Source organism: Aethalodelphis obliquidens, unplaced genomic scaffold (assembly GCF_003676395.1).
Source record: "Aethalodelphis obliquidens isolate GAN/ISIS:26980383/991018 unplaced genomic scaffold, ASM367639v1 scaffold5, whole genome shotgun sequence".
In the NCBI taxonomy this organism is placed as follows: Eukaryota; Metazoa; Chordata; class Mammalia; order Artiodactyla; family Delphinidae; genus Aethalodelphis; species Aethalodelphis obliquidens.
This window is the reverse complement of record NW_020837949.1, coordinates 47,126,166-47,140,440: the sequence shown is the minus strand read 5'-3', so window position 1 is coordinate 47,140,440 and position 14,275 is coordinate 47,126,166. Positions and strand designations below refer to the sequence as shown.

General features: G+C 40.3%; 1 protein-coding gene across 4 annotated transcripts in view; it reads left to right on the top strand.

Moving 5' to 3' along the window:
- Positions 1 to 14,275, top strand: part of CREB5 (cAMP responsive element binding protein 5) — a 416,133-nt gene that overhangs the window by 295,414 nt on the left and 106,444 nt on the right. For all 4 annotated transcript variants that reach the window (XM_027102311.1, XM_027102312.1, XM_027102314.1 and 1 more), the window contains one exon: positions 8,342 to 8,468. In XM_027102311.1, coding sequence (XP_026958112.1) covers positions 8,342 to 8,468 — 127 coding nt within the window. The remainder of the gene's footprint in view (positions 1 to 8,341; positions 8,469 to 14,275) is intronic.

Below are 14,275 nucleotides of genomic sequence, written 5' to 3'. Positions count from 1 at the left end.
TTTCAACAATAGTGCATCAGAAACCAATCCAAAAGTGTTTTTGGTTAACTTAAGTGAATCAAGCTGACTGCATGACTAATTCAGATTAATGGTGCAGAAATCAGTCATTAAAGAAGAAAAAAAAGATTGATTTACTAGTCTCAACAGAATGGCCATAAATTCGCATCTCCCCTTCTATCACTACTCTCTCTGTTTAAAACATTTGAAAGCACTAGTAAACATCTCCTCTGCCTGAGTAGATGCAGCATATATGCTATAAAAACCCAGCAAAGGCTCCAGCAGGATGCAGCTCTGTTAGCTGTATGACATTTTATTACTACCATTGGCCCTCTTGTTGTCAGGCTTTCATTGAAAGAAAAAGAAGTTACATTTCCAAGATATCAGATATTACATCTATAAGATAAAGGCAGCAGTAATACAAAACTGATTTTTTAAAAAGAGGCCCAAATTTATTTTGCATGGTAAATTTAATTTCTGACATCCCTGGTGATAATGATTACAAAAGTGTTCTTGTCAATATCGGTAAATCAGTGCAAAGCAGATATGTTTAGTTGACCGTGGTGTGGGTGTCACTGGTACGTCTGAGTTCAGAGCTCTGAACATTATAAAGTGCAGCCTTATTGCAGGGCAGGCATCCAATTTTTAAAACATTATATAGATTAGAGAGAGATGAGTGTTCCTGAATTATTCATAGCCTTTTCTTATGAAATGCCCAAAATATAATTTCAAATGGAAATTAATTTAATTCATGCAAAAATAAATGGGTCTAGAACTCATCTGAAAGCTTGAGTTTAATCTAAGGGGCACTGATAAAAAGTACGGATTACCTTGGAGGTAACTAGTTATGCTTTTCAAGAACAGAATTGGGTTATGTTAGGCTGTTAATGTACATTAGTTTCACTTAACGACTTGTAAATCAAGTTCTCGTTAGTTAGCAGAGATAATTTATTGAACACTGTTCTTGCCATGTTCATTGCTAGTCGAAGAGATCCTTGAAAACTATGTTTTCTTAATTCAAGAAGTAATTATTAAACACCTATTAGGGGCGTCTCTGGTGGCGCAGTGGTTAAGAATCTGCCTGCCGATGCAGGGGACATGGGTTCGAGCCCTGGTCCAGGAAGATCCCACGTACCGCGGAGCAACTAAGCCCGTGCGCCACAACTACTGAGCCTGCGCTCTAGAGCCCATGAGCCACAACTGCTGAGCTCATGTGCCACAGCTACTGAAGCCTGCGTGCCTAGAGCCTGTGCTCCGCAACAAGAGAAGCCACCGCAACGAGAAGCCCGCGCACGGCAACGAAGAGTAGCCCCCGCTCACTGCAACCACAGAAAAGTCCGCGTGCAGAAACGAAGACCTACTGCAGCCAAAAAATAAATAAATAAAATAAAAATAATAAAATAAGTTAATTTATTTAGAAAAAAACAACACCTATTAGGTATCATGTGCTTTCTTAAGTTTCGGAAGTATCTGCCTTGGTGAACAAAGCAGACACAATCTCGGACTTATGAAGTGTATTGTCTAGTTGGGAGCAAGGCATTTTTAAAAATCACTCAAAATCATTAATGAATTATAATTGGGAAGCAGAGATGGTAAACTCCAAGAGGCCATGAAACATATCTATTTTGTTTATCATCCTGTTGTCACCAGTTGAACATTTGTAAATGAATTATTATGCAAGTGACCTAATTTGCCAAATAGGTTTTCCCCTCTGAAATAAAAGTGTATAGAGCCCAACACGTATTAGGTGCTTCATTGGTTTTTTGATGATTGATTGAATAAATGGTGATTAAATACTACTAGGGAAAAGTACAGGGTGCCTGAGAGCATGCCAAAAAAGGCCCCATCCTGGTGTGATTACCCGGAGAAGGTTGTAGGATTACTTATGTCAAGGGTCTGGGGCAGGAAGGAAGATGGTGCTTTCATAAAGCTGGAAGAAAGTCATTATGGCAGGTGTGTGTAGCCCAGGGCCGTGAGCTGGGAAGGCAGCGAGGGGCCAGATGGTTCAGGGCCGTGGAGCCGTGTTGAGTTCTATCACGAGGATATGGGTTTACTGGTATTGCTGATGAGCTAAAGCATTTGCCATTTTGCATTGGCTATTTTACTAGCTTTTCGGGACAAGATAGGGGCTAGGGGCTGGGTAGAGGATAGGATGCAGATACTAAGGCAAAATTCTCTTCCTGGGCACCCAGAGGTCTATGTCACCAAAGGAAAAGTGGGGTGAGGGGTGGACAGTTCTTTCAAGGAGATTCCCGATCTTTATCAGAGGTCCTCCCTTGAGCCTGAGGAAGCTTTGAAAGGGAAAAATACATATTTTAATTGAATTCTGCTGATATTTTTGTGCCTTTTCTCAAGCTATTTCTACTTCATAGTAGAATTTCTACTTTCAAATTCCTCATTTGTTAAAAGAGGAAATACAGTATTTGCCATCCAACTTCAGGAGCTTGGCCATGAGACCTGGTACAGAGCATGAGCTCATTCTAAAAGATACAAGTAATATGATGTCTTTTAGAATGTGGGCCAGATAGCTTTCTTGTTTTCCCAGTTATTGCTTCAGTTGGATTTTTGTCATTGTTTTCAGGAAAAACAAGAGACTGAGGACTGATCTCTGGGGAACTAGTTTGGTTCCATTTTGAGGAAATATTTTCAAGGATCCTTTCTGAGAAATACCGTGAAGTCATTTTGCAATTCTGTAAAATTGTTGGTGGGAGGAATCCATTTGCCTCCATAGAAAGGTTTGGGATTCTAAAGTTGATGGGTTTTAAAAGAAATATATATGCGAGGAGTTTTGGACTCTTTTATATTTGTTAGATTGTAGTTGTTCAATTAAAGCTAAGGGTTGATGTTCTTTAAGATCCCAGCCTTACTCAGCGCTTTCACTGCCATGGGCCTGGCTTCGATCCCTGGCCGGGGAACTAAGATCCCACAAAAAGAAAAAAGAAGAAAAAAAAAAAAAGATCCCAGCCTTAAGCCACAGTTTCTTGATTGAAGTATAGTAATTAATCTGTTGTTTGGTCAATGCTCCAGAATAATAATAACAAAAACAATCACAACTAATTTTATTAAGCATATTCAATATATTTAATATGTGATAACTCCTAATGCCCTGAGGTAAATCTCTCTATCACCTCATTTTACTCTGGAGGAAACGGAGGCACAGAGAGACCAAGTAACTTTCCCGAGGTTTCACAGCTAATAAGTGGCAGAGCTGAGATTCCAAGTTGGCAGACCAGCTCCTGAGCCCATGTGCTTCACTACCCCACTCTACAATGTAGTTAGTACTACAGGGAAGAAATTAACTATGCTGTCTTTCCATTTCACATTCTGCTTGATTATCCTGGCAATTTGCTTTCTTTACAAAAATAGGAATTTTAAAATCCCACTTAGGAGAAGAATGAGTAAATAAGCATTTCTCATTACAAACTGCCTCCTCTTAAGACTTAAGAGTTTTGTATTCACCTCTTCAACTCTTCAGTCTCCCCATCCCAGACAGATACTAGTTTGCTAAATTAGGCCACAACACTTCATTTAAGAAGGTCCAGAGGAAGCACATCTTTCTTCTCATAAGCAAATACAAACATAGCAGTCAACAAGGTTTCTCTAGTCTGTGTGTGAGATTGTGTTACATTTAAATGAGAGTGAAGTGTGGGCCCCATAGAATGGATTGGGTCCGTTTTTAAGCAATTTCTCTCACTTTTTAGGAACACCTTCTATTTGGAATTTAAGAACTAGGTGCTGTACCAGCTCAATTTCACTTAAGAGAGACACACTGAGCCCCTCCTATGTGCCAGGTGCCAGGTTAAGGGCTGTGGACGCACCAGTGAGCAGTAAAGAATACCCTTATCATAATGAAACATATAATCTCACTAGGTTGAGAATATCTCATTTTCAGTTCGAGCCCTAGAATCTGAATTTGAGAGTTTCAAGGACCTGTAGTCTGATCCATTCACGAAACAGATGATGAGAAGGAGAGCCTAAAAGCTAAGGAAGTTCCTTCTCCAGAGTCAGAAACTCTAATAGCAATGGCATCTGGATCCCCTGCTGCTTGCCCACTCTTCCTGCCATTTTCTTGCTTTTCAAGCTTTTCTTTAGTCTGTCCCCCGCCCCCCAACACCAAGTTCTTTTGTTGTTATTTTTTTATCTGCTCAAGATTTCTTAGATGGCTCTGGTCTGATTTTGATGCTAATATTGATCTTCCAATTTTCCAACCTAATTTTCTTTTCATTATTCACCTCTTCCCTTTGCCTGTCCACGTACCTGGCCTATCTGCCTGTCTTTAGAGTTTAATAAGCAATCCCAGGAGGTCGTGGATCTGGTGAAGACCTGGGAAAGAAGAGCAGTCTGCCGTGATCCTCCTGAGATCTTGCAAACAAAAGCACTGGCCCTTGGCTCCTTAAAGATAGTTGGGCTTGCCCAAGGGCAAGGAGGACCAGCAGGCATCTTTACTGACATCCCTAGATTGGATAACATCCTTTGGAGGGAAAAACGAGGCCATGAAATCTCTCGCTGTGGTACCTATCATTCTGTTAAGGACGGTGAAAACACAGTCTGTCATCCCTGACATCGTAATTGAAAGGAAAGCTTACATAGATTTCAGCCATAAGCAGTATGTTTATACAAGTGTATAAAGAGGAATAATCTGTCAAGTTGGAAAACTCTTAATGCTATGGGACTCAGTTTCATAATTGAACAATCCAATATGAGCTCACACATCTTACCTTGTTCCATGCCTCAATAATTTTTAGTAGAAATACTTTACCTAGAGGCATATGCTTATTAAAAAGGAGGCTCGGCTCGCTCAAAGCCTGGAATTAACTCATGGCAACAAGCCTGCACTGGAGAGAGACTGTTGGGTCTTTGTTTTCACAACTTTACTGCAATTTGCCATCTTATTTTCAGAGCCTAGCTGATGTGTTGTTTGGGAAGTTTGGGCTTTTTTTAAAGGAAGAAAACATAATTTCACATGGATCAGTGACTTCTCATGTTAGCAGTATTGCAGAATTTTACGACTTCATTGGAAAGTCCAGGGAGCAATGTGAATATCGAAGGAAATGGACCATGGATTTATTTTAATATAAAAAAATCAATAACTTAGTTATGGGAGCCATCAAGGTGGGATGGGGGCAGCCCTATATTGCAAGTTGAGAATAAGTCCTACTTCTTTTCATGACCCGTATGACCTTGGGCAAATTTAAATGTCTCTGAATTCAGCTTCCTCCTAAGTAAAATGGGAGTAATAGGACCTACCTACCACATTGCATTGTTTCAAGTCACATGAAGGTGAACATATTTAGAAAAGTATGAAGCAGTGTATAAGTGCAATATAAAAAATTTTATGCAGTGTATTACATAATTATTATTTCTACATGCACAAAGGGAATTAGACAATTAATGCAAGTATTCCAATACCATTCTTGCTTCAGTGGTCTGAATATTCTGGACAAATGATTATTTCTCAGGCCAAGCTACATAATAACCCCATTCTAGTCCTTTGTATATCTAGTGATGGGTAGCCATAAATTTTTGTTTTTGCAGTTTTTGTAGTTTTAAAAACCTAAGCAAGAAGCCTAGAAAACTCCATTGGTTTTGCAGGTGGAGTTGGGGAAATTATTTACAGAATCTGGGTAAAACAATAATTCAAAATTATTCAGAATTCAAACATACAGATTTCTGTAATAACCATTTTTCCCTCCAAGTATATGTTGCTAATTGGCCTGATTGGTATCATTAGTAATTATTATTATAATCCCAAGGGAACCCAGTACCCTGAAAGATTTTCTTAATTAATGAAGGAATACTTGATATTTTAAAATCTAGGAGACCTATGCATGGTGTGGAAATAACTGGCCTAATAAGAACATTGAATTAAATAAAATATACTATTCCCCAATTATTCTGTACAACTGGGAGTTTTCCACAGTTTGGGGAAGAACGAAAACTTGTTTTAAATTTAATTACTTTTGTGTCTTCATTTACATCACCATTAAGTTGTTTAATTGATTTCTTTTTTAAAAAATAGCCCATCAATAAAAACTGATAATCAAGGTTACCATTAATATGTTGGGAACAAAATATAAATGATGATAATGTGTTGCCCTTGTTTATGAGGATGATACTGCACATCAACATAATCTAATATTTTTAGTTGTCTTTCCTATAACAGTTTTTACGTGTCCCTAAGTGTCTGCACTCAAAGCATTACCTCTGGTGACTAGGGGAACAGATATATGGTAGAAGACTGTATGTATGTATAGATTTATGTATCTATATGCATGCATGTATGTATAGATGTCTGTCTCTATCTATGTGGATATCTTTAGATGAATGGTTGGATGGATAATTAACTATCTGTAGGGTTTCATTATGAAAGTGGGGAGTTCAGATTATTAATCTTGTACTTAGAGGAACTGACCATTATTAAATATTCTGTACTTTGATATATAGCTATTTTCTTTTCAGCAAAGGTCCCAAACAAAACATTAAGACTATAGAATACAAAATAAATGTCTGATGACTGAGCAGCATTTTATACCTCTCTGACTGAGCTCTTCACCTCTGAATGACATAGACTTTAAGACCCAGTGACATTACAACTACAGAATTTTGGACCAGTTGAGACCAGCAATTTCCTAGAATTGTAAAAGCTGAAGGGCCTTCAAAGGCCGTACTAATCCTTACTGTTCATCCATCCTCCAGAGGTCCCAAGGGTACATGCCAAGAAATACCCATAGTACTTCATTTGCTTTTCTGAGAACACTCATTTCATTGTTACAAGCTTCTTCTATTAGCCTATCTATGTAACCACTCACACACATTCTATTAATAGAACTGGTTGTAATTTGTGTACATCTCCGTAAACTCTGTGTAAAGGTTTTATATATTTTTTATATTTTCATATATACAACTTCCTAAACATAAATCTAGGACTAATCTAGGACTAATCCTTCTATGATGTGTGTAACTCTGATAGCAAGCTATGTTTCCAAGGGACCTTTCAGGCGAAAAGAACAGAAAACTTAATCTTCTTTGGAATCGTAACAGCAATGCGAAGGAAGAATATCTTGGCATTCTTTTTCCCAGTTTAGGCTCCATGAGTCACCCATGGGAGGCAAATGAGCTCCAAAGAAAAGGCTCTTCATGCTACCCTTCCCTGAAACACAGGAAGGCGTTGGCCTGCAGAGAACGTCTCTCGGCAATCCTTACCCAGCGCTTAGCATGAGGGATTTTTTTTTTTTCTTTTTTTTTTTTTTTTAGAAAATACATTAATTTGGTAGGCACAAGTTTCTATCACGGCATTCAGGATAAGATGGTTTAACATGGAAGACTCAGAGGTCCTGAAGGGTGTTTGTTTATTTTGTTTTATTTGTTTGTTGTTAAGTCTTTACTTCGATGGTTTGACATTTATACAGCTCCCCAGAGCGAGAGCATCAGGAGATTGAGAATCTAGCCAAGGAGGTCACTTGTTTGCCATTTTTAATAAACACAAATAATTCCCTTTTTCCCTCAGTCCCATATTCCCTGCCTCATTAAATCAATTTAAGACCCTTAAATTTTTTTCTGGCAAATTGAAGCAAAAGAACTGTGTACTCCCCCAAGGAATGCTTACCCAAGTCCTGCAGGTCAGGCCGAAATCAGTTTCTGTCAAACAGCCTAACACCTCGAGCTATTATGAAATGAGGGATTGGTAATTGGGGGCTGGGCTCCAGACTTGCCTTGAGGAAGGCTCGTTGCATTGCTGTGAACCATAATCTAGCTACTTTGGTTTGTGACCTGGGTTTGTTGGGGTTTTTTTTCCACTCAAAGTAGAGAACTGTGAAAAAGTCAAAATGGATTTCTATTGGGAAATTATGAATGAAGTTGACTCTGCAAATCCAGATAGTGAAAGTATATCCAGAGCAAAGCCAGGCAGGCTTCCAGGCAGCGGTGTGAGAGAGTGTGGATAAAACAAATGTACACAGATCTCAGGCTCTAAGGTCCTCCAGAGGGCAGAGGCTTCAGAGTAAACACACAGGATTTCACCACAAGGTCCCTTTCCTGAGATGCAAGGTTGTAGGAGATTTACCGGCGTGTTGTCTATTGAATATCAGTTAGATAACAGAGGTCAGGAAATGAACTGGAATTTGATGTATTAACTAGGAAGTAGCAAAGGAAGCCAGGCTTGTATTTCATTTGTTATTATTTCCCTAATATCCTTAATTATGTGGCTCCCATCAGGGGATCTGATCTGCTGCTCATGTAATGGTGTTGTCCCCGCTGGCTCTGGACATGGGAAACAGGCAGTGAATCCCCTGATCAGGGCATTGAGAATAATGTTTGCTATTTTTTTCTTTTTTTTTGTTCCCAGGCCTGTCCCAGGCTCTCTATCTTCTCTGCTCCATCTTCACAACAGACAGAGACAGCCCATGCCAGCCTCCATGCCAGGGACCCTGCCCAACCCTACAATGCCGGGCTCTTCTGCCGTCTTGATGCCAGTAAGTGCTTCTGACTTGTGCCGAGGTTGCCCCATTTGAAAGAGTACAGGAAGAGCTGAGATCTAAGCTGACCGGGAAGAAAGTGGCTTCTTCTGGATGGAGACTTGAGCTGGGTGCCAGTCTGCTTTGAGTGCCTTGCTGTGCATCCCTAGGCATCTTGCTGGCTTCTCCATCCTACAGTGCTTCCCTAATGAGGCATGGTTCCCTCTTCCTGCTGGTGACAAGTGAGCTTGTCATACCCAGGGAATGGAATTTGTCCAGGGACACGGGATTTTATGACTACTCCAAAGCCTATAGCTTGGGCTACATACAGAGTGTCATTAAATTGCCAATGAGTGGTCTAGCCAGGACTCAGAGTGATAATTAGAATAATAACAATAATAACGATGGTACATAATAACTGCTAACACGTATCCGTGTGCATCATGTTCTGTTAATCACGTTAGCAGCGTTTATTGAGGGCTTACCGTGTGCCAGTCACTCTCTAAGCATTTCATCAACATGTGAAACAACCCTCTCAGGTAGGTACTAATACTATGCCATTTATCTGAATGGAGAAAGTAAGGTAATAGCTTGCTTGGCTGAGAAGTAGAGTAGCTGAGTTTTGAACCCAGGAATTCTCTCTCAACCACTACATGATCCGTACATTCTCTCCTTTCCCCCTCACAGCAAACCTCTGAGGTATGCACTGTTATTACCCTCATTTTGCAGATGAGGAAACTGAGGCACAGGAGGCTAAGGAACTTGGTTAAGTGACTAAGTCACTAAGAGCTAGTGAGTGACAGAATCAGGATTTAAATCCAGGTGGTCTGGCTCCTGAGTCTACCGGCGTACATGATATTATACTGCCCCTTCTGAAAACAACAGATTCATGTAGAACGCACATACAGACTGTTTCAGAGCAAACCTTGCTCTCCTGCCGCGGGATCCCCACCCCGTACGTCGTCATCCTCCGTGGCATTGTGCTTCGGTGCACATGGCTGGTGTTATGATTTACAGGGCCATAAGGTTCTGAAAAGCCTTAGAGGTGATATGACAATTCAATTAAAACCCTCCCACAATAATATCAGGAATGTTTTGCAGAGCATTTTTAGCATTCTAAGGAACTGTCTACATTTGCTGTTTCATTTTGTCCTCACAGCAGTCCTGTGGGAATATGATCGCAGTCATTATTGATATACTTATTTTACCAATGAAAAGCTGAAGAGTCAGACATTGAAGGGATTTGTCTAATGTCACACAGCTTGTAAGGGAAGAGTCGTGACTAGGACGCACACTCACCTCATGCTGAACAGCCCAGATCATCCCAGGATGAGCAATTTGCTCATTTATCCAAGTGGAAGCAGGGGCGTGGAGAAAGCCTTGGTGGCCCAATTGTAGAGACATGGACCTGCCCACTGTAAGTATCAGGTAGTTCAGGCTAGAAAGATTCTTTGCAAAATTGGGTCAGAAGGACAAGTGAGCTGACTGACTTTACCTGCACCACTCACCTTAAACATCTTTAGGTAAAGGAAAACAGCACCACCAATGCTGTGATCCTGGGTTTCATTCAACCCCACTAATTGCATGGAGACTTCTACCACAAGCCATCTTCATCCAGGCTTTAAATCCTTCTCGTCCAAAATAGTTTCCTTTCAGGAATTCTATGCATTGTCCAGAAAAATATCACTACAATGACCTTTTTTCCCTATTTGACTAAACTGTGTTCCATTCCCAGGGGCAAAGGTGGGACATTTAGGCTGAAAAGACCCAGAGAAAAGCATGCCTGGCCCTGGTTTCTACCACATCACTTCATTGTACAACTTGAAATAATAGAGGAGTTGAACAGAAAAAGAGTCTTTGGGTCTTACCTGGTGGTCCAGTGGGTAAGATTTCGCTTTCCAACGCAGGGGGTGTGAGTTCGATCCCTGGTCAGGGAGCTAAGATCCCACATCCCCGTGGCCAAAAAACCAAAACATAAAACAGGAGCAGTATTGTAACAAATTCAATAAAGACTTAAAAAAAAAATGGTCCACATCAAAAAAAAGAAAAAGAGTCTTTAAAGTTTTAACAGAGAAGTCAATACACTTGAAATTTTTAAAAAATGTTGATGCGTCAGAATAGAAGCAAAGGATCAGGTGCATGGTAAAGAGCCAGTGTAGATAAAGAGAGTCAGGAGTTCCCAAACCCATGTCAGCGATGTGTACAGTTGTCATGAAAGTAGTGTCAATCTAGAGCAGTGATTCTCAACTGTGGACAGTTTTTTACTCCAGGGGTTATTTGGCAATATCTGAAGACACTGTTGGTTGTTACAACTTTGGGAAAGTGCTACTGGCATCTAGTGGGTAGAGGCCAGGGATGCTGTTAAACATTCTACAATGCGCAGGATAGTTACGACGACAAAGAATTATTTGGCCCCAAATGTCAGTAGCGCCAAGGTTGGGAAATCGTGATTCGGTGTGACACTAATGTAGCTCAAGAAAATTAACACAAGGTATCTAAAAGCATATCCTAAGAGTTCTAGGCCCTAGAAATCTGGTCCTTTTCTTCCTTATTATCAAGTCGCCAGCCCTTGCACTGTAATTTTGACTTGTCAAGTGTGGTCTTTCCATAGAGTTCTTGCCCTGAGAAATCATGCTTCCTGTGGCATAAAAGATTAGTTTATGTCTGTAGGTGAAGGTGAGATTCTTAACTGATCTGTAGTGCACGCTGTCAGGCTACGTATTTCACAAAGCTCTAGGTCAGAAACAAATGATGAATTTGTTCATTCATTTATTTATTTCGTAACATTTTGTTGAGCACCTGCCATGGAGCAAGCCCTGTGCTAGATGCTGGCATGTGGTGAAGAAAAAGGCGGGCGTTGGCTTCCAGCACTTCACCGGGTCGTGATTTCTGATCTTGAAAGTCAAATGCCGAAATAATTTGGGAATACGAACACCCATTTATAATTCCAAAACCCCAGTGAACCGCAGGCATTTTAGCTCCTGTTTTCCGGTTTGTTTCAAAGGAAAAGAAGAAGCTCAAAAAAAGGTGATACCCTTTCCCTGGATGTTTTACCTACAGTGCTCAATGTCGCTTAGTATTTAGCAAAGCCACTCCCATCTTCTGACCTCTTAATTCTAGTCCACTCATTAAAGCCACACTCACGGGCAGAGCGTTATTAACACAAAGCACTGAATGGTTGTTTTAAAGAGGCTCTTGCTAACCCCCTATAATTACTTAGGTGGAAAAATGCAATTTTTTAAGGTGGGAAAATCAGCCTGTTTTCAGTATTCTGTTTAATTAGTCAGTCATAAGGTAGAAAGGGTCCTAGACTGTAATTTTTCTGAAAAGTGGGAAGCGTGGCTGACTCTGGATCAAGAGGCAGCAAGCGGGCTACTCTCACTTCTTTGTAGAACATGATGGCTACAAAGCATGATGGAAGACGCTGGATAATCATGTGTCCTTCTGAACCATCCTCCTTCAGGAAACTGAAAGCCAAAGCTCCTTTGGACTTGATTTCCCTCTAGGAGAAGGTCACTAATTGGAATAAAGTGTTGAATCCTATTCCGACTCTCCTATCCCCTAGCCTCTGGAAGTGGGAGTCATAAAGCAATAAGCATTTTTTAGAGAAATCTCCGTGACTTAACAATGAGAGTATACAGATGTACTTTATGACACTGAACTGTACACTTAAAAAGAGTTAAAATGGTAAATTTTATATTATGTATATTTTACCATGATTTTAAAAAAATTAGACTACCCAGGCTGCCTGGAGATTTAGAGGAATATGAGAGTGAATACAGCTGGCCCTCCGTACCTGTGGGTTCCATATCTGCAGATTCAACCAACCATGGACTGAAAATATATTTTTTAATACCAGAAAGTTCCAGAAAACATCACTTGAATTTGCCAAGTGCTGGCAACTATTTACATAGTATTTACATTGTATTAGGTATTATAGGTAATCTGGAGATGATTTAAAGTGTAAGGGAGGATGTGTGTAAGTTTTATGCAGTTACTATGCCATTTTATATAAGGGCCTTGAGCATCCTTGGATTTTGGTATCAGAGGTGGGTCCTGGAACCAATCCCCAGAGGATACTGAGGGACAACTCTATTTTATTTTGTTGAATTGGTGCTGCAAAAGGTTTTGCTAGAGTGCTCTAGAAAGTTCTCCCTCATTAAGTAGCTCCTTTGGAAACAATTTCACATATTCATACATTGCTAGATAACTGATAAGCTAATTCTGGCCAAGGTAAGGCTGATGGTGCTTTGCTGTGACAGGAAATGTGCCCCAGTCATTCATGAGAGACTTTAGGCAGGCACCTCTGCTAATCCACACATGGGTGTCATAACTATACTCCCCCCACCCCTGCCCTTGGGGTGGACACAGCAGGAATTGCAGTGATAGAGTCCCAACAATGGTAAAGGGTCATTTAGTTCAACTATTACTCTCAACTCTTCTTTGTGAGGTTTCCATCCTCCACAATTTGACAAATTCCAGTGATAAGGAACTCTGTATTTTCTAAGACTACTTAGGCTAACTGAGCAGAAACCTGGTTCCCTAAAATTTCCAACCATTGTTTTCATTTCCATCCTTTGGCAAATGGAAAAACTCTTGCATTGAAGAAACTGTTTCCCCCCCTGAGGAAAGTCGAATTATTTTCTGTGGGATTTCAGTATTAAGTATTTATTAAGCATTATTCTAGTTCTTCAAAAAGTGCTAATTTTCTACTAAACAGAAAATATGAATCAGACGCACCCTTCCTTGACTGAAATAGAGATTTTGCTGTATTTACTTTTTAACGGGGACGTGCCCCGGAGACAAAAGAAACGAAATTGAGTTATTTGTAGTGAGGTGGATGGACCTAGAGTCTGTCATACCGAGTGAAGTTAAGTCAGAAAGAGAAAAACAAATGCCGTATGCTAACACATATATATGGAATCTAAGGAAAAAAAAAAAAAAAGGTCATGAAGAACCTAGGGGTAAGATGGGAATAAAGACACAGACCTACTAGAGAATGGACTTGAGGATACGGGGAGGGGGAAGGGTAAGCTGGGACAAAGTGAGAGAGTGGCATGGACATATATACACTACCAAACGTAAAATAGATAGCTAGTGAGAAGCAGCTGCATAGCACAGGGAGATCAGCTCGGTGCTTTGTGACCACCTAGCGGGGTGGGATAGAGAAGGAGGGAGGGAGGGAGGGAGACGCAAGAGGGAAGAGATATGGGAACATATGTATATGTATAACTGATTCACTTTGTTATAAAGCAGAAACTAACACACCATTGTAAAGCAATTATACTCCAATAAAGATGTTACCAAAAAAAAAATGCCAGAACTCAATTCAGATATTTGAATGTTAATTCTAGACACTAGGGCAGGCCAGCAGGACAGTGGGGGTCATCGATCACGAGTCTTCAGCACCCTGCCTGCTTTCTTCACCTTTCCGGAGCCCTAGCCCTGCTGTGAGGCCTAAAACTGCTCCGGTGTAGTCAGACACGGTTAACAGGGAACAGAAGATGTTCCAGGGGCAGCAGCTCAGATACCTCTGCTGAATCATTTTGATTGTGGTCATGAGTTAGAGAGACAGGAAGACACGTCATCTTTAAGAGGGTGGCTTTTTAAATGAATTTCTTCTTATTGCTAAAATGATTCACGTTTCTGTATAAAATTTAGAGTGAACAAAAGAGCCACAGATAACCTGAGATAACCATTTGGTATAGTCTGTATCCTTCCAGCATTCTTCTATGCATACGTTATTCTGTGTAGCTATAAAAATAAGCATGATGAGTAGTATTTGGAGTGTTCGCAAAAGTGGAAGTATTGCATACTTTTGTTTG